The following is a 20460-nucleotide window of genomic DNA, read 5'->3' on the forward strand; positions in this document are numbered from 1 at the left end:
TTGAAAACAAATGACTGACTGGAAGGATAAGGGGATACTCAACAGGGAAGAGTAGTGTTTCCTTAAGAAGGACTATCACAAATTACTTTATCCCCCCTAAGCTACATAAGAACAGTACCAACCCTCCGGGGAGACCCATTGTGTCCTCCGGGGGCAGCGCCTTGGATAATGTTTCCAAGTATGTAGATACATTCATGAGGGAATATGTCACCAGTCTCCCCCTCATATGTAAGAGATACTTTCTGGGCAAACTAGAGGGCGTCCACTGGGAAAAAGTTTACATTCTTTTCACACTGAATGTCAATTCACTGTATGCAACCATAGAACATGAAAAAGGCACACGAGCATTTATACACTTCCTAAGGGCAAGACCCTTGAAATTCCTTACACACACATACATGATCCTGGAGATGATAAAACATTGTTTTTCCAACAAAATCTTCCTCTTCTACGGTTCCCTATACTAAGAAATGTTCCGGATATTGATGGGGACATGTTTTGCTCCAAGTTTTGACAATCTTTTCCTTGGGTAGTGGGAGGAGGACATCTTCAACAACTCAGAGGACTTCCTAGAGTTTGAACAGGTCATACTTTGGCTGAGATACATCGATTACTTGTTCATCATCTGGAAGTGGACTGAAGATGAAGCTAATCGCTTCATTAGAAAACTCAAACACAACAAATACCATCTCATCCTTTCCGACACAATGAGGAGAACCACCATAGATTATCTACAAGTGAGAATTGAGATCATTGATGATGCCATACAGACCAAACTTTATTGCAAATCCATAGCTGGCAATAGCCTCCTACATGCCCACAGTAGCCACCTGGATACCTTCAAATGGAGCATTCCATACAGTGAGTTGTTGAGGGCCAAACACAACTGCAGTACTGAGGAATCTTTTTTGGCCAAGCAAGCTGTCAAGATCACCAGATTCAGGGAGAGAGGTTACCCCCAGTGGGTTCTTAACAGGGCCATCGACAGGGCTAAGCATGTGACCAGAGTTCAAACACTTTTTGATATTAAGCCCAATACTGACTCTGGCAGCGAGAGTGAGACCAGAGGTATTCTGACATATAACAATAACTCCAAGGACATCCAGAAAATCTTGACCAAGAATTGGAACATACTCACGAGTAACCCACCATAGGACATACCTTCCATGAGAGACCCAGAATAACCTATAGAAGGGGACTCGGCATGCAGGATATATTAGTCTACAGCAGAGTTATTTAAACTGTGGGGTGCGCTCCCCCTGGGGGGGCGCAGCACCATCTCAGGGGGGCGCACACTCCACCCTAAAATCGTACCTTTGTTCCTCTCGATGTCACACCATGAAAGTCTTTACCCATTTCAAATGGGGTTTATTTTTTTTCTTGTTGAATTCCAGTAACAGAGGGTTGGAGGGTGGAGGGAGGGTAAATTGCCGAGGCACTATGTGCACGTGCTTTTGTTATGTTAAGAGCAGATACATTAACCGTCCCAGGAGGGGGTTAATTCGTACAGCAGAAATGCTTGGCTGCAGTGGGAGGCAGGAAGTCTCTCTCCTCTGCTAAAATGAAAGCAAAGGAACAGACAGTCCTGTTCCTTTGCGTTCTATTTCATAGCAGAGGAGACTCCTTGTCTCCCACTGCAGCTGAAGCATTTCAGCTGTACGAATTAATGACAGTGCGAGAAAAAATGACACTACACTTTCATTACACGTCATGTTTTAATACATCAGCTACCGATGACGGAGAGCAAGCTAAGTTTACAGACCATTTGTGCACTTAGTGGACAGGTGGTCATGTTACATTTGTTGGCAGATAGTACGAGTCACCATGGCAGGGGAAATGACCGTCCTGGGATCTGCAGCTTTGGCTCTTCTGTTTGCTGGATATTTTGCACAACAGTATTTACCGCTGCCTACACCAAGAGTGATTGGAATTGATCTTGGGACAACATATTGTTCTGTTGGGGTGATCCAGCCTGGCACAGGTGAAGTGAAGGCCATACCTGTTGAAAGCGGCCATCACAGTATTCCAAGCATTGTGTCATTCACAGGAGACGTAGATGCAGGATATGATGCCTTGGATCTCGCAGCTGCTAATCCCCAGAACACCGTGTATGATGCAAAACGATTCATAGGCAAAGCCTTCACTCAGGATGAATTGAATCATGAAAGTAACAGTTATCCGTTCAAGGTTTTACACAAGAATGGAGCTGTTGAATTTTCTGTAACCACCAATGAAACCTTCACTGTAACTCCTGAGTATATTGGACCTCTATTCTTGCTAAAGTTAAAGAAGATGGCTGAGAGCTATCTCGACATTCCAGTTTCAAAGGCTGTCATTTCATTACCAGCAGAGTTTGATGACAGTGCTTAATTTGCAAAATAAAAAAGTGCTGGTGCTAAAGATTTCTCAGAAGAACGGGGTCATTGCTATCAAAGGTCGAGGTGGTGAATACAGAGGCTGCATTGTCTTTTTTCTTTTCATGCCTCTCGCATTCACCACCAGAACTCCCTGCCATTTACCTCACACTTTCACATTAATTTTCCTCCTTTTTCTACCTTTGTCACTATTTTTCTGTTTTTCTCTTCCTCCTTCTTTTCCCTTTTTGTATTTTCTCTCTTACTTGGGATCAAATTATGTTAAGAAACAAATAAGTGCTAGTACCTAAAATAAGTGATGGTGGGTCCTACCGGCAAAAACTGGCTTGAAATAAACATTGCAATACTTTAAATGGGACAGAACTGGTAATTCGCTATAAAACCTTATATATTCAAGCGCAAAGTGCCTGCTCTGTTCAAAAGGAAGCAATACTTTTAATTAACCGGTTTTCAATATATCAGGCACTGTTCAGAAGAAGTACATTACTCTACGTGGGAACAGACACTCCAAAACATAACTATTTTTACTGGCACAGTACTGATAGCATCAATATAGCAATAAAGAGTATGTCACTCCCCAGAAGAACAGCAACTCTTCTTTCTTGTACTTTTGGGGGGCCGTACATAAGCACCAGGTGTATGTTTCTATCCTCATCTGTGTTTAACCCACACCAGTGCTTATCCATGTATAAATTAGTAGCGTAAATCAGGTGTCAAGTGTGAGGATCGCTGATGATGGCGAGCATGAGAGAGAAAGAGAAAGAGCAACTAAGAGATAGAACAGAAAAGAGAGGAACGGAATACAAGGCAGAGTGTGATAGAGATCAAATGAAGGAGAGAATTAGAAGGAGAGATTGCTCTGTTTTCCTAAGCTGCGTGAAATTACAAAACGTGCTGTAGCAACCTCTATGTAAAAGCAAAATAACAACAATGCACTCTCTAATTTCATGCCCTGAAGGTACTAATTCAATACCTCACATTTGCATTCTTAGTATGCTGAGCTATATAAAGAAGTTATTTAATAATAATGTTATTAACCACCCAGAGGCAATTTAAGTTGTGCCCCGCAACTTACAGTGGCCGATAGTTACATCGATACTATAGAACACAAAAGGTCTGGACTAGATAACCAGAGTTGTGTGTCTTAGCTGTCACGCGCTTGGAGGTGACAGGAATTACAAATACTCAGCAATGCAGGCATGAATCTTGGCTCACGCTCTCATAGCCGCAACACTCACCGGGACTCGAGAGATGAGAAAACTCTGCGCAGAGTCAGAGAGGTAATTATATCATGAATGCTATATGTGATGTGAAGACGCGTGTAGACCTGGCCCTGATACGTAAGTGCCGGTGTAAGCACCGGAAAGCACTGGCACAAATTAAGCACTGAATAATGAATGGTGTACAGTATAACCAGTGAGACGTTGAAACAAATAAAATATGCACAAAGAAACACTGGAACAAATATAATAAACATTAATATGTACTTATTATCATTATTTGCTGGATATGGCTCGGGATATGCGTGTGACAGTCGATTATGTAGTGTACCAGATTCCAGAAATTTCTGTCTGGTGGGGGGGGGGGGGGGGACATCTAAAAAAATTCAGCTAGGGGCTCAACTTCCAAAAGTTTGAAAACCTCTGGTCTACAGTGACATCACTATCAACAAATAGGTGAAGAACCACAGCCTTCAAGGTTTCTTTCCATTGTGACACTGCAAGGAATGCAGGCAGAGTACCATGCACAAGGACTACTCCACAATGAAGCAGGGCGGAACTAAAAAGATTCTCCAGTTCTCCACCTGCAGCTCCCCTTACATGGCATATATCCTGGAGTGCACATGGCACTTAAGATACATAGGCAGTACCACCCATATGGTTAAAAAGAGGGTTCTGGAACACATGAGGGCCATTAACAACAGTGACCCCCTTTACTCAGTGGCATGACACTTTCAGGAAAAACACTACTCAGATAGCTCACTCCTCTCCTACTATGCCATTGAACAAGTTCCACACAACTCCAGGGATGGGGACAGGGCTCTGAAGTTGAGAAGAAAAGAGTGAAAATACATTCTGGATCTCAAGACTAAGGGCCTCATTACGATGGCATCATATCTTGATGGAGACCGCCCGACGTGTAGTCGGCGTCTCCACCACCTTATTACGATCTGACTGCTGTGAAAGCGGTCATAAACATGCCTTTTCAATTGTGGCTTGTACTGCAGCCCAAAAAAGCCACATCACAAGCCACAGTTGAGAAAGGCATATTTTGAAACATCCATGCACTGTGTACCAGGTACCATGTGGTGCCTGGCACAAAGTGCATGGATGTTTGAGGGGCACTACATGTGCCCCCATGCTCCTAGTAGAGGCCCACGGAGGACAAGGGCCCTGATAGGGGCCTCCAAGGTACCATTCTGTTTGCCTTTACATGGCAGTCCAACCGCCATGTAAAGGCAGAGGGAAAAGGGACATCGTAATCCCTACGGCAGTGCCTCCTCAGGTAGCTCCCCCATTGTAGGGATTTCGCTCCAATGGGCTCCTTGAGCCTGTCGGAGATGTTGGTTGGTCCTCCACCCGCTGCAGTCCGACTGACCGCATCATAATGCATCGGTCAGACCGCTATGCTGGATTTTGCTGGGGCCACCAACAACTGCCTTAAGGTGATGGTCCTACCGACATCGGAATGAGGCTATAAGAGTCCGAGTGGGCTCAATCTCGATGAAGAGTTTGGGGTCCACCTACATGAAGAGTAGTTGATCTTGTGTCCCTTTCTGCTGAATTTATATCTTTCTTTCTCTGCCTTGGCTTTAACCAGGTTGAGCCATTTCTCTTCAGTTCCATAGGTTTTCATCTGCGTATTTGAGTTTTTGTAGTAGACATTCATGTTTTTTATGGTTTTAACTGTGTGATTTTGCCTTTGTTCCAGGAGGAAAGGAAAGGGCCCTCGATGGGATTAAGACACTGGATGGGTTCCCCTACCCTTTTCTTTGTCTGCATTGGACTGGGGGATGCCCCTTCCCATATAAGAATTTCTGCACTTTTGTTATACTTAGTAATAGTAGTGATTATGACTGTTCCTTTGTTTATCTGGACAATGTCTTGATTTTGTATTTATTGGGAAGGAACTTGCCCACTGGGGTTCGATCTATGCTATGTCTTAGGTTTAAATCACACTTTCTGGGGAATAGAGCAATCCATTGGGGCATGATTGATGAGCTGTCATAGGACTCTTGCACTATTGCCCATATACATGTGATTTGTCTCTTGATGTGTACACACTTGTGTGATGAATTTCTGACTCACTAGTGTAACCCCGATACCGTGATACTCCCCTTTTCCCCTCATTTATAGCAGCCAGCCAGCCTAAGCTGATCTATCTATAACTCCTGATCTTGTTGATTCTACTAAGTAGAAGATGGTGATGTGATGTCCTGAATGAATATATTGGTTGTATGATTCATTTCTTTAATTTGGTTGCTCTGAAGACACTACATGCACTGTATATGGCCTCAATCTATTGAATTTGCCTTTACCTTGAATCTACATCATGGCAGTGGTAATCAGAATAATATGTCCATTTTTGTGTGCGTGACACTTTTTGGAACGGTCCCCCAGGCAGTTACTGGTCAGACAGTGACCACAGTGCACTGTATCTTTCCACTCTGCTTAAGCCTCTTTGAAGTCTCAGCAACCATGTATGTGACAATGTTTATTACTCATTTAAGTTTGTAGCTCACCATGCCAAGGGTAACAGATCACCATTCTATCACGCTGCCATTTAAAAAATGTTTTTCACATGGATTGTCTTGTTGAATGGCTGTATAAACTTACACACTATTTGTTCACATCTCATGTGATCTAGACTGCGTGTCTAGTTGAAACACATTGTGAGAGTCTACAGTAAATACAATGTACTGCACCAATGATTGTGTCTTGAGTGTGCGTTACCACTTCCACTTCATCGGATTTTGTGTGATTGATATGTATTCATATTTGTGTGTGTGTATATATATATATATATATATATATATATATATATATATATATATATATATTACCTACTGGCGGTCGCCAGTAGGTATATATAGTTAGGATTTTTTCCCTATGGGATTTCTGAAAATTCTATGTCTAATAACTTTGGCGTTTGTGGACGGAATCGGCTGAAATTTTCAGGAAAATGGCACATTTTGTTTCTGAGCAGCTCCTGGAAATTTGGGGGGGTTTCGTCAAGGGGGGGCTGAGAAAAAAGGGGGGTCCCAAAACGCGTTTTTAACATTGAGTTTTCCATAGGGCGGTTGGACTCACTTTTAGCTCGAACGGCTGAATGGATTTCCACGAAACTTGGCAAAATTGTAGGGACTGTTAGCCCGATGTGCCTTTGCTAGGTCTCAATATATGTGCTTCAGTGGATTTTGAGAAATTAACGTTTAAATCAAGATATATATCTGTAACAGCGCTCCGGGCAGCGATCCGGTTCGCGTACTTTTCGCTTATCGGAACTTTGCGATGCGAAGCTGATTGGCTCTCCGGTGTCTGTCAACATTCTAAACAGTCCGGTGCGGCCGCCATCTTGTCTCTCGGTAGGATCGAGAGATAAGAGGAGGCCAAAACAAAGGGGGAAATTTCGATAAGGGGGCCTAGTAGATCCTCCCTGACCCCCTAGGTTTTATGTGGAGGTTGTAAAAGGTTTCTGCAGGGGGAAAAAAAAACAAAAAAAAAAAACATTTATGCGTGGTGAGCTCCTAGTACGCGAACCGGGTAGCGCTCTGGGCAGCGTACTATAAGGATAAAAGAATGATAGATTTTTTTAATACTGTATGTTAAATATTTGTTGTTTTTCTTGTTTTTTTTTGTTTTCTTTGTTTATTTATTTTTTTTATTATGATTGTGTTTCATACTTTATTAAATTTTCTAACATTTCATTGTCAGAAATGTCATAATTTATTATAGGGTGTAATTGTTTTTCATTTTGAAGCAAGTTGTCTACTGCTTCAACACATTGTAGAAGTTCGTGGTCTCTACTGTCATCCATAAAGTCATCAAGTTTGTCTTGGCTGCTCTCCTTCAGTTCAATCGAAAATGAAACTTGTTGTTCGCCTTCCATTTTGCCTGAAATTTTGAATAAGAAAATATATATTAGTAGAGATAGGGCACTGTTGGGATTAATTTTAGATAGGCAGTTTTTATCAGTGAATTTATCTTTTGGCAGTGTATAGTATGAGAGTGGAAATAGGACTATAAAAAAGTGTATGTGATTTAACCAAGACAAGCCTTACTCCATTGATAACTATAACAGAGAAGTCTATCTAAATACATTACTACTACAGAGGGATAGTGTATATCTAGCAGAAAAAGTCTACTATATTAAGTCATAGTGCACAATATATTAAATTATAACTTACCTTCACAAAGAAGTTGAAGTTTTTTGAAGCTATTGAAATAGGAGGTACAACAAGAAGTAGTAGTCAAAATGGCTGTGTTTCCTTCTCTCCCTTTATATATATACAGGTATATAACCAATTAAATGTCAGGTAATAAAAGTAGAAAATGAAAGTAACATTTTCATTGGTTGTCAATTCCAACAATTCAGATGTGTTTTGTGAAGTAATTTACCTCACGGTACTTGGAGAGGTCTACAGGCTAAATGGCTAAATGGAATTTCAATGAAATTTGTGAGAATGGAAGGGAATGTTATGTAGTATGAGCTAATCTATATTTGGTGAGAGTGTCTCTAGTCGTTTTTCTGTAAATTACTTTCCCGCCTTTTTTTAGGACCGCTTTCCGGGAAGCTGCCCGGTTAGCGAACCTTAAGCGTTACGGGAGTCCACCATTTTGTGTTTCGTTCGCATTAAGATACAAGATGGAGGGCAAATAATGTTTAGAATGGGTAGAAGGGGTCATGTTAGACTTATCTTGACCCCCTAGGTTTTCTGAGCGTGGCTGAGGAGGCTTATATGTGCGGAAAAAAAAACTTTTTTTAAAAAAATTCCGCGAGGTTAGCTTTCAGTTCGCGAACCGGGTAGCGCTCCGGGGAGCGAATTTTGTGGAAAATTAGTGAAAAAAGTTAGAGAAAAATAATAATTGTGAGTGATCAGATGTAGGGTAGCTCTGAGAAGAGCTTTTGGGTTTATGGTACATTTAGGTACTTATAAGTAGGTACCAATGCACAGTCTTAAATTCAGAATGAAAATTCTGTTGCCCTCATCTGAGAAGTGAACTCCATCTCCTCTGTAGATATCTTGCATGTAGTAACGCAAGTTATTGTTGTAAAGAGAGCCCATTCCATGGTCTCTCATGTAAGCTGAAACAGATTTGTTTACATGCTTCCTCGCTTTCTCAATTTGTGGACAAAATTGGTTGGACCACCTCCATTTCTGTCTTTGGCATATATTGGAATATACCAAGGCAGTTTGAGGAAAAAGTGCCATTAATTGCTCAAAGGTGTCCTTTAAAAGCATTTCCAGACCTACCCCTGTCAAAGTGCCCAAATCATTACCTCCACAGTGCACTATTAACAGGTCAGGTTTTGGCAAATGCATAAAGGTTTTCACCAATGGTATCAATTGGTGACATTTTAATCCTCTTTGGCCCAACCACTTAATTTCCACATCTTGTAAATTGAGGTTGTGTAAATTTCTGCTCTCAGCATACCTTTGAGCCCAGTGGATGTAACTATGTCCAACAATCCAGACGTTAAACATGGTTGAAGAAGGTTGTTCTGCAGTCAGATGAAGTGTGGTAATGAAAGGGCAGTTGAAACAGTAGGAGTTTCTAAAGAAAAAAAACTGTGGATTTACAATGCTAATGATTCATTAGCAGTGATTGGTGCATTTCCATTTCTGAAAACAGAAAGTTAGGGTGCATGGATGTGTTCTTTGAAAGATGTAATTTGAATGGTCAAGGAAGAAACAATTAATGAAAGATTGCACTGGATACGCAGGTGCACTGAGAGTTCAGAGTTCAATTGAAACATTGTTGTGTGAATTTGCAAACATGAGAGGTCTTCCAGGAGGTGGTTGCTATGGAAACAAGGCAGACAGGGCAGAGGGGGGAAGGGTTTTGATTTGAAAAAAGTGAGGGAAGAGGTATGATTGGCTAATATGATAGATATGTGAAAAGAATATCTGTATTTCTGTGCTTTCAATAGCTGCAGCCTTTGGAGTGCATCCTTTTTCTTCTGCTGAAGACAATTTGGTGTATTTCTGAGACTGTTTTCAAAACTCAAAAAATATTTGCTAAGGTGAGAAAAGATTTATTTAATTTAGATAGAGAATAGTATGATTTAAGGAGAAAATGATGAAGAAAGCTGTGTTTTTAAAATGTGGTTTTGTCTCTAGTTATATACTAATAGAATTAGTTTCATAGAGAAATTATAATGGCATATTTGGTGTAACATTCTGGCATGCAGTAACACAAGATATTGTAATACATGGAGGCCATTTCATGGTCTGTTATGTAAGCTGAAACAGATATGTTGCTTTTAAAAACGATTTCAGAAATCAATTACATTTCTGGATATTTACTGCTAGAGCTTCATAGGTTGTTTTGGGCCATATTTATAAGTTATTTGAGTGTCTAAGATGTTATGTTCGCCTTTTAAAATGTAAAGTGTTCCTCATGGGGCAAGTGTCTTGTAAATACGCTCCCACTTGTGCTTGGCAAATTTAGATTTTGATTATGGGAGTTACCTAGCCATGTTAATAGTGTCCCAAAAATGGTGCTAGGGCATTCCAGAAAACACTTTCATGTGTCTCAAGGACATTTTTAGTTATTTCTTCATGAATGCAGGTATACAATTGATTTATATGCTGTGTTTAAAAACGAATTTTGAAATGAATTAAATTTCAGGATATGTACTGTTAGAGCTTCATAGGTTGTTTGGGGTCATATTTAGAAGGCATTTTAGTGTCTTTGATGTTATTTTTCCCTTTTTAAATGGAAAGCGTTCCTCATGGGGCCCTGAGCAGTTCTTAGCCATGTTATTTAATAGGAAGTGGATAACATGGCTAAGAGCATTTGCTGGAAAATGCATGAATATCGCTGATTTTTCTGCTATATTCATGGATTGTGGCCGTTTTTTTTCACATTGCTTCATAGGTTGTTTGGGTTCATATTTAGAAGGCATTTTAGTGTCTTTGATGTTATTTTTCCCTTTTTAAATGGAAAGCGTTCCTCATGGGGCCCTGAGCAGTTCTTAGCCATGTTATTTAATAGGAAGTGGATAACATGGCTAAGAGCATTTGCTGGAAAATGCATGAATATCGCTGATTTTTCTGCTATATTCATGCATTGTGGCCGTTTTTTTTCACATTGCTTCATAGGTTGTTTGGGTTCATATTTAGAAGGCATTTTAGTGTCTTTGATGTTATTTTTCCCTTTTTAAATGGAAAGCGTTCCTCATGGGGCCCTGAGCAGTTCTTAGCCATGTTATTTAATAGGAAGTGGATAACATGGCTAAGAGCATTTGCTGGAAAATGTATGAATATCGCTGATTTTTCTGCTATATTCATGGATTGTGGCCGTTTTTTTTCACATTGCTTCATAGGTTGTTTGGGTTCATATTTAGAAGGCATTTTAGTGTCTTTGATGTTATTTTTCCCTTTTTAAATGGAAAGCGTTCCTCATGGGGCCCTGAGCAGTTCTTAGCCATGTTATTTAATAGGAAGTGGATAACATGGCTAAGAGCATTTGCTGGAAAATGCATGAATATCGCTGATTTTTCTGCTATATTCATGCATTGTGGCCGTTTTTTTCACATTGCTTCATAGGTTGTTTGGGTTTATATTTAGAAGGCATTTTAGTGTCTTTGATGTTATTTTTCCCTTTTTAAATGGAAAGCGTTCCTCATGGGGCCCTGAGCAGTTCTTAGCCATGTTATTTAATAGGAAGTGGATAACATGGCTAAGAGCATTTGCTGGAAAATGCATGAATATCGCTGATTTTTCTGCGATATTCATGCATTGCAGGTCTTTTTTTATCACATTTGCAAGCACTTCTTAGCCATGTTATCCAATGGGAGGTGGATAACATGGCTAAGAGCATTTGCTACAAAGGTTGTTTGGGGTTATATACCATTTTTGGGAAATTATTAACATGCCTATCTAACTCCCATAATCAAAATCTAAATTTGCCAACCGTAGGTGGGAGCGTATTTACAATAAATTTGCACCATGAAGAATGTAAAATAGCATACTAGATACTCAAATAACTTATAAATATGACCCAAAACATCTTATGAAGCATTAGTAGTGCATATTTCCAGAAATGTATTGGTTTTCATTTAATGATTTACTTCATTGGTAGGCCTTCACATGTTTTTTTACCTTGGTTTTTTTTCAGTGAAAATCTTATCTGCAACGATGTGTTGGCCTCACCTGAAATAAACAAAACAGGTGATGGACTGAATGTGGATCAATGACACACATTCACCACAGTCCAAAGATCTGGGCCTAAACAAACCTTTAGATAGGCTACATCTTATCGTCATCCTGAATTAATGATTTAAAATATTAGGGAGTGATTTATTGGTGTTGTATGCCTGTTTTGTACCATTGAGTGTCATTTTTGTGATGCAGTGCTGGTGGAAAATATTTGCTATGTTAAATAATTAGTACGGCTTTAAGTTTTAGATGACTGTTATTTATTTACTGTTTGGTAATAGTGGTTAATAACATTTTATATTATATTTTTTCACAGATTCAACTGCAGATTCTTTCATAGTTTGGAAAATGCCTTCCAGAAGTCGAATACGAAAGGCTAGAAAACGTCAAAGACAGCAGGATGATGTTTTATTGCAGCAGTCCTCTTCCCCAAATACTTGTCAAAACACCAAGAAAGGTCCGGGTAAGAGCACGAAATCATTCTTAAGAAATATTTGTAGTAAAAAAAAATTTGCTCAAAAAAATGTGTCTGTTCACAAAAACAAAAGTTATTTAAATGGAAAGGAGAGACACATCACAAATGTTACTGGTAGAGGAAGAGATAACTCTGTGCATGATAGTAGAAGGAAACAGCAGTTTAGGGACATTCGACAACGAATGTTCCGTAATAGGATATTAGTTAATTTATTGAAAAATATTAAAAAGAAAGGCCAACAGAAAGCCGCATTTTATAGGAAGAAGAAAAATGTAGAGAAAATTATTGATCATGCTTTTGAAATCAAGCGAAAGTTGTTTATTTTGGTAATCAATAGAATTAGGAAACTAAGCAAGGTAATTTCTGATTTCAAAACAAAAAGTAGATGGAAGAGAGTAGTAAATCGTACTAACTTTTGTGAAGTTTTTTCCGGAGAATGGATGCATAGTTCAAGCTCTGAGGCATTTTTTAATGAGGAGAGTTATTTTCAGGATAATGATTTGGTGCATGCAGTTGACATCAGTGGTCGAGCTTATGAAGTGAAGGATGGTTGTCCAGTTGAAAAAGAACAACTTGTGACAACAGAGACAGAAGAGGCGCTAAGTGATGAGGTTTTAGGAAGACGTCCTAAGGGTCCTGTGTACATTTGGAAGTGTAGTTCTATTTGCAGTGTGCGACAGGTTTCCATCAATTTGCTTTGTGATTTTATACGGACATTTAATAAGAAAAGTTTGAAGCAGAAAATGAAGTTGTTGCAAGATTTAGATCCTTGCAGAGTGAGACAAATGACAGGTTTGCGTGGTCATTCACTGGCTTGTCTTTCCAGGAGAGTATGCCAGAGTGTTTTTCATCATTTCAGGATGCTAGCAGTGCATCATAATAAAGTGAGAAAATTAGTGAGAATGTTGTATTATGCTAAGAGTCCAGCAATTATGCTTAAACAGTTATGTGCTGCTCTTTTGCATGGTTCTGAAATAGATGTGAAGAATCTTTGTGAAGAAATTGAGTTTTGTTACTTTGGTAGTAAAGATGAGAATGTTCAAATTGACCCTGAAGTAGAGGGTAATGTGGAAGATAATGTACAGGTTTCCAGTACAGATAATTTTCAGAAGGAAATTGCCACGTTTCAGATGAAATCAAGTGAGAGGCCTAATTTCACTTGTGTATGTTGTCGACGCACTTATTATAAGAATCAGACTAAGGTAGTGGATTTATATGCAAAAAGTGAAAGGGAAAATAATAGTGAATGGAAGGATTTAGCCACATACTTGATGGTAGAAAATTATTTTGATTTGGGATCGGATCAACGTGTGTGTACTTATTGTTGTAATAAATTAAATCAAAACCAGATGCCTGCTAGGGCAGTTCATAATAATCTGGAATTGGTTGAGATTCCTTCTGAATTGAAGGATTTAAATACTTATGAATCTATTTTGATTCAAAGTATCCATCCCTTTCAGGCTATTGTAAGAATGGAGCCAAAGACAGGGAAGTTGCCTCCAGCAGATTTACAGAGAGGATTAAAGGGAAGAGTTGTTTATTTGCCTCTAGATTTGAATAAAAACATTAACACAATTGGAATAGAAAAAGTGGAAGAGGAACCTCTGGTTATCTTGGTTAATGGGGTTCCGACAAAGAATAAGAAAATATGGCAAGATTTAGTGGATGTTAGGAAAGTCAAAAAGGCAACAGTGTATTTGAAGAAAAATAATAAGTACTATAAGAATGTATATGTTGCAGAAGAGGAAGTAAGTGATGAAGAGGATAGCGATTTGTGTGCTGGCCAAATTGAGAAAGTAGAGGCCTCTAAAAGTGAAGAAATATATGAACATTATAGTGTTCATCCTTTGCATTCCAAGGAAGTCATGGGGAATGCTATTGAGTTGTTTCAAATGAAACAAGCCAAAGGGAGTCCCATTAGTGTTTGGGAGGAAAGTTTGGAAGCTCGGTGTTTCCCACAGCTATTTCCCACAGGTCAAGGAGGAAGATATGATGAGCGACCTCGTGAAATTCCTGCGTCTGAATACCGGACTTTACGATTGTATGCAGAAGATCCTAGGTTTCGGCAATGCATTCCCTATTTGTTTCATCTCCTGTTTGAAAGCGATCTGTCTGGACTTTCATATGCAGTGAACCACATCTTAAAAAGTGGTATACAGATGCGAAACATCTCGGCAAGTGACTTTATGCATAAAGTCAATGTCCAAGACAGTATTTTGGATTCTCACTTAATTAATCTCATGGCGTGTCAGCGTGGTACTAATGAGTACTGGTACCGTCGTCATGGTGATTTAAAATGTATGCTGAGGAACTTAGGAACTCCGACATGGTTCCTCACTCTGAGCTGTGCTGAGTATGGCTGGGATGACTTACTTGAATTTCTACGAGAGGCAAATGGAAATATTGAAAACATTGAATTCAAGACACCTGGAGAACTGTGTTCTTTGGATCCTGTGAATGTATGCAGGTACTTCAATCATAGATTTGAAGCTATGATGTGTTTCATCACAAATAAAAAGAATCCACCTCTTGGAGAGGTGTTGGATTTCTTCTGGAGAAAGGAGTATCAAGCAAGAGGTGCCCCTCATATACATATGTTGCTGTGGATCAAGGATGCACCTAAATTTGGAACAGATCCGGATGACTTAGTGATGAATTTCATCGAACAGTATTCTACGTGTGCTGTTCCAAACGCAACGGAGAAGAAAAGTCTAAGAGAACAAGTTCTACGTTTCCAAAGCCATCGTTGTGGAAAGTACTGTCGTCGTAAATTCAGAAACAAGGACAAGTTCTACACCAAATGTCGTTTCAACTTTCCACGACCGGTGATTTCTAAAGGAAGAGTGAACAGTTTGATGTCTTCGCTGCGACATAATGTGACGAGGAAATCACCCAAGAATACATACAATTTGAAAAGGAACGAAGAGTCCAAGTACATCAATGACTACAACCCAGTGATTTTGTCCATGTGGAATGCCAACATGGATATACAGTTTGTGGCTGACAACTGTATGGCTGTGGCTCGGTATGTGACATCTTACATCACCAAAAAAGAAAAGACCGAACTGAAGGATATGTGGGAGGACATTTCCCATGAAAAGAGCCTCAGCAAGAAGTTGTACAGTTTCAGTCTGAAGATGTTGTCGCATCGAGAAATCGGAGCTTACGAATGTTCTGATCGATTGTCTTCAGCAAGTCTCTATGCCAAATCCAGGAGTCTCGTTTGGGCGAGTCTTGGTCTTGCTGCAACGCGAAATCGAGTTCTAAAACCTGTTCGGGAAATTGAGTATTTGGCAGAAAAGGAACCAAACAGTACCGACATTTTGAAGACCAACATGTTGGATACATATTATCCAAATCGAAGCAGTCACCTTGAGAATGTTTGTCTATATGAGGTTCTCCAAAATTATATATTCAAGAGGAACATCAAAGAAGATATTGAGAAAGGAGTGTATGCTGTAATTGGAAGTGAGGGATGCCTGGTCAAGCAAAGAAAATGCCAATTAGTAAACCATCGAAAATTGAGTGGCGAATCTCCAGAAAAAAAGGAGTTTTTCTATTTAGCACTTTTGCAACTTTTCAAGCCTTGGCGTGCAGAAGAGGAACTGCTTGGAGATTTCCTCTGTTACGAAGACTCTTTCAATGCAGCCAAGGAGTCCATAGAATGTCCTGCTTTTTCTAAATATCAAGAAATGCTAACTTTGGAAATTGAGCAGGAAGCAACGATTGCAGCCGAGATTGCCAGAGACAGTTCTCAGGACAGTCAGAGTTCTGTTTCATTGAGTCAAGATCCACTTGGAGGACCTATTATCGAAAATGAAGCTGCCACTGCTATGAATGAAGTAGAAAGAGCCATGGCACATGCTCAGGAGGATTCAGTTAACTTACAAGACTTGGAAAAACAACTCAACGTTGAGCAGAGGAAAATATATGATGAAGTTACCAAGGAAATTGAGCACGGATTAAGTCATGAGAAGAAAGAGTGCTCATGTACGTCGTTGAAGCCTGTCCGACTGTACGTGAGTGGAGAAGCGGGAACTGGAAAAAGTTTCCTCATTAAAGCAATCTCTTGTTATTTGAAGGAAAGGACTGAGTCATCGCTGTCTTGTGTTGTTACCGCTCCTACTGGACTGGCAGCACATAATATTAAAGGTATTACTTTGCATCGTCTACTGATGCTGCCGGTGGAGCATGACAACAAATTACAATACAACAAGTTATCTGGAGATGCTTGCTGTGAAGTTTCAAGAGTTTTGAGGAAAATGAAACTACTTATCATTGACGAAGTAAGCATGGTTTCCAATGTCATGCTTGCCTTTGTGCATTTGAGAATGCAAGAAGTACTTAAAACTGAATATGATGTCTTATTTGGTGGGAAACACATCATTGTTTTCGGAGATCTTCTACAGCTGACACCAGTAAAAGGTCAACCTGTGTTCAAAATACTCACGCATGAAGATACCAGGAAGTGCCTAGGGAGCATTGGCAACGTCAATATATGGTTAAACTTCAATTATGCAGAACTGCATCAAAATATGCGTCAGGCAAAGGATGAAGATTACAAGAATATTCTACAAGATATTAGAATTGGAAAAGTGACCGAGCATGGGAAAGAAGCTTTAAATGCACGATTACTGTCAAATTTATATCCCAAACAAGAGATTGTGCCTGAGAATATTTTTCAGAAAATTACTGAGAAGAAATCCGGGATATGTCTCATGCCAACTCTTGCAGAATGTGCCATCTTCAACAACAAAATGTTGTATTTAGAAAAGCAAGAGATTGTGAAACTGGAAGCTATCGACAAATTAGAGCATATGGGATCAACAATTATTTTGTCAGACAATTTGAAATCAAAATTGGATTCATTAGAGAAGACTATATCTAAGACAGCGGGTTTTGAAAAGACTCTGAATGTGTGTTTAAATTGCCGAATCATTTTGAGACGGAATTTACATGTAGAAAGAGGTCTGGTAAATGGATCAATGGGTAATGTTGTTGATTTTGAGAAATACAGAAATAGAGATGGAATTGAATTTTTAAGAATTAAATTTGATGGCATTGAGGAAGTACAGGTAATTGCTCGTTGTTCTGCTAGGTTTTTGCTTGTTAAAGACTTATATGTTCGCCGTAAACAGTTTCCTGTTTGCTTGGCATATGCGGTGACAATCCATAAATCGCAAGGTTTAAGTGTAGACTGTGCATTGGTGAATATTGGCAGTTCAGTGTTCAAGGAGGGTATGGCATATGTGGCATTGTCTCGAGTTAGAACTTTATCGGGATTGTACTTGATTGACTGTGATGTCACAAACATTTGTGCGGATCTAGATTGTGTTAAGGAATACAATAGGTTAAGAAGAGAGTATGCGCCACATTTGCCTCAATATCCTTTGTTTGAGAAACGTGTGGTAGGCCGGAAACGTAGAAATAGCAGTAATAGTAGGGAGGTTGTTGCAAAAAGACTAAAAGTCAATGAACCGAAAGTTGTTAGCAGAAAGAAAGTGGATACTGTTGAAGAGATTGTTGGTTTTCAATTTGAAAACAGTTCTGGTGTCAACTGCTATGCAAATGTCGTTGTTAATGTTCTCTTTTCACTAGAGAGTTTAAAAGAACAGATTGTGTTCAATTCAGAACAAAGTTTATGCTGCTTGTTGAATTCTGTGTTAGAGAAATGTAGCACTGATCGAACAAAAGTAGAAAGTGTGTCTGAAGTACGTTATCTGTTAGATGAATGTTCAGGTCAAACAGACTTCTCTGAAAATAATCAGCAAGATTGTCAGGAGTTTTTAATGTATATGCTTGATATATTGCAAGATGAGGGTGTAGATGTAGATCACCTGTTTGGGCTTTCTTATCAATGGCAGCATGACTGCGAGAACTGTATGGTATCAAGTACTACTAGTGTAGACTCAGAAAGATTTATATATTTAACTTTGCCAGACAGTAAATCAGTGTCCTTTAATAAGCTAGTAAATGCAGCGGATCACAACATGGAGTGTAGCCAATGTAAATGTGATATGATGTCAACATTATTTATACGTAGATATGGCCAGTATGTCATTTTAATGATGCAACGATGTAGGCCTGATGGATCAAAATTGTCAACTTTAATAAAAAATTTTGTGGCTTCTCAGCTGTCAATATCAGGGAGGACTTTTGTTACTGTAGCAATTATCTATCACGATGGTCCATCAACAACATCAGGACATTATACAGCTTACTTAAAGTCTGGAAACGGCTGGTCATTCTGTAATGATTCTGTTGTAACTTTCAAAAAAAAATTGCCGTTTGACCTTAAAAATTCTTACCTGGTGTTTTTAAAACCAAAATTTTAAGTAGAGGGAATGTAAGTCTGCAATGCTGTCTCGATTAAAAATCCAACTATATAAACCTGATGCAAGTAAGTCTGCTTCATAGTAAGCAGTATCAGTGTCATAGGAAAAGGAGAACATGAGTGACAAAGAAGAGTAAGATATTAGTAGTCCAGGATTGTGAAAATAATCTCAAATATTTTATTTTTGAAAGTTGCGAAAATAGAAAATGACGGGATTTGATTGGAAGAATTACAAGAGTAGCGAATCGCGGCAACATGATTTGGCCTAGTGGAAACATGTGATATAATGAGAGAAGTTTTTTTTCTATGTAACATATTTCACGTATCGATGGAGGTTTTCTTTCAGAAAGTGGTGGGCTGAAAATATTTAAAGCACAACAGAGTGGATGCTGTTTATGGGAGATCATTCGACGTCATTGAAAGTAAGTCAATTTTAAGGAGTTTTGAAATCAGATTTCTTTGGTTGTATGGGTTTTTTAAACACAGTCATTTTGATTGTGTTTTTTTTTCCCCGCTGTTATATGATGAATACCTTCAAGTCACTGATTTAAGTGAAATTTGATACATTCTGAGAACAGCAAAAATAAACCATTTAACATGTATAATTAATGTTATCGTTTTTGTACTTATGATAGGCCTCATTTCATCAGCATGAAGATACTGTTTGTTGAAAATAAATATATTTAGGATTGTGTAGGGGTCGTAGAGAAGTAGAGGTTTATATAAGTTTCAAAGTTGTTTAAAAAGTGTTTCTTCTTGAACCTTTTCTCTTCTTTTTTCTAATTTTTAAATACATGTTTTAATATTTTTGGAAATGTTTGTTCTCTCTTTTACAGATTGAATGTATGAAAAATTTTCGTTAAAAATTAACAAGAATTATAAGGTAAATGTTTTCTACTTTTTTAACCTGCATTCCACTGCTGATGATGTCACTGACTATGTTATGAATGATGTAATAATTGGGCATATCTGTTATCTCGTTAAAAAAACGAACAGTAAGTTTAAGGATAGGAAACAGACAGTTATGTTACAAAAAAGAGAGCTATAGGACGTAAACAAAAAAAACTGTTACTCGCAATCCACTGCTGATGATGTCACTGACTATGTGAAAAATAGTGTAATATATGACATGATCAGAAGTGAATTGCGGGTCACAGTATCTTTTCTTTACTCCCTATAGCTATCTTTATAGTAACATAGCTGTCTGTTTTCTTTCCTTATACTTACTGTTCCTTTTTTTAAAAAAAATGTTTTTGGTGCGCTCAAAGTTCGCGTACCGGATAGCGAACTGGGAGCGAACTAATAGAAATAGAGCTTGGCAGAGTTCAAAGAATTCTACCAATTTTTTTTAATAATGGGGAGGTAGTTCTGAAAAGAACTTTTTTTTTGTTTTTGTTGTTTTAAATTTTTTTTATTAGTTTTCTGAACATTTTTTATATTTTTTTGTTTTTTTCTGAACATTTTGTATTTTTTTTAATTTTTTGGGGGGAGGGGGGGAAACAAAAATGATTCATCGAAGAGGGCTCAACAGGAGCAACAAAAAAAAGAAGAATTTATTTTTGGGGGCGTTTTGGACATACATGATTTTTGATGGCTCTAATGATAAGAGTTATACTACTTTCGCGGTAGCATAATGTTTGATTGCACCTCATACAAACTTGTTTGACTTCCCCCATGTCCATTTGAATATTTGGGATCAGCTCCCTTGCTTCAGGTCCCGTTATTTCTGGCACAACCGATCTTCTGGCTATTGCTGGTGAATTCTGTTGTTCGTCTCGAAGCTGAGCTGCACTGTAGTTATTTGGGTGCCACCTGCTCATGTGTCTGTGCATAGTGAAATTCCCATAACTATATTTTTTATCCGTGCCTCTAGAAAGACGATCATCACAGA

The 20460-nt window shown here is 38.7% G+C and overlaps 1 protein-coding gene and 1 pseudogene across 1 annotated transcript; both read left to right on the forward strand.

The window, feature by feature from the left end:
- Nucleotides 1–1824: 1824 nt before the first annotated feature.
- On the forward strand, nucleotides 1825–2370 carry LOC147732739 (heat shock 70 kDa protein 13 pseudogene; annotated as a pseudogene).
- A 4518-nt stretch (nucleotides 2371–6888) lies between these two features.
- LOC147732740 (uncharacterized) lies at nucleotides 6889–19676 on the forward strand. The gene is made up of 2 exons (XM_086958857.1): nucleotides 6889–18991; nucleotides 19406–19676. The coding sequence occupies exon 1, from the start codon at nucleotides 12109–12111 to the stop codon at nucleotides 18568–18570; it is 6462 nt and encodes a 2153-aa protein (XP_086814983.1). The 5' UTR covers nucleotides 6889–12108; the 3' UTR covers nucleotides 18571–18991; nucleotides 19406–19676.
- Nucleotides 19677–20460: the final 784 nt, after the last annotated feature.

Source organism: Lissotriton vulgaris, chromosome 2_1 (assembly GCF_964263255.1).
Source record: "Lissotriton vulgaris chromosome 2_1, aLisVul1.2, whole genome shotgun sequence".
Lineage (NCBI taxonomy): Eukaryota > Metazoa > Chordata > Amphibia > Caudata > Salamandridae > Lissotriton > Lissotriton vulgaris.

What these genes read in the sequence shown, in the direction of transcription:
- LOC147732740 (XM_086958857.1), top strand. Translation starts at nt 12,109, where the DNA reads ATGCCTTCCAGAAGTCGAATACGAAAGGCTAGAAAACGTCAAAGACAG.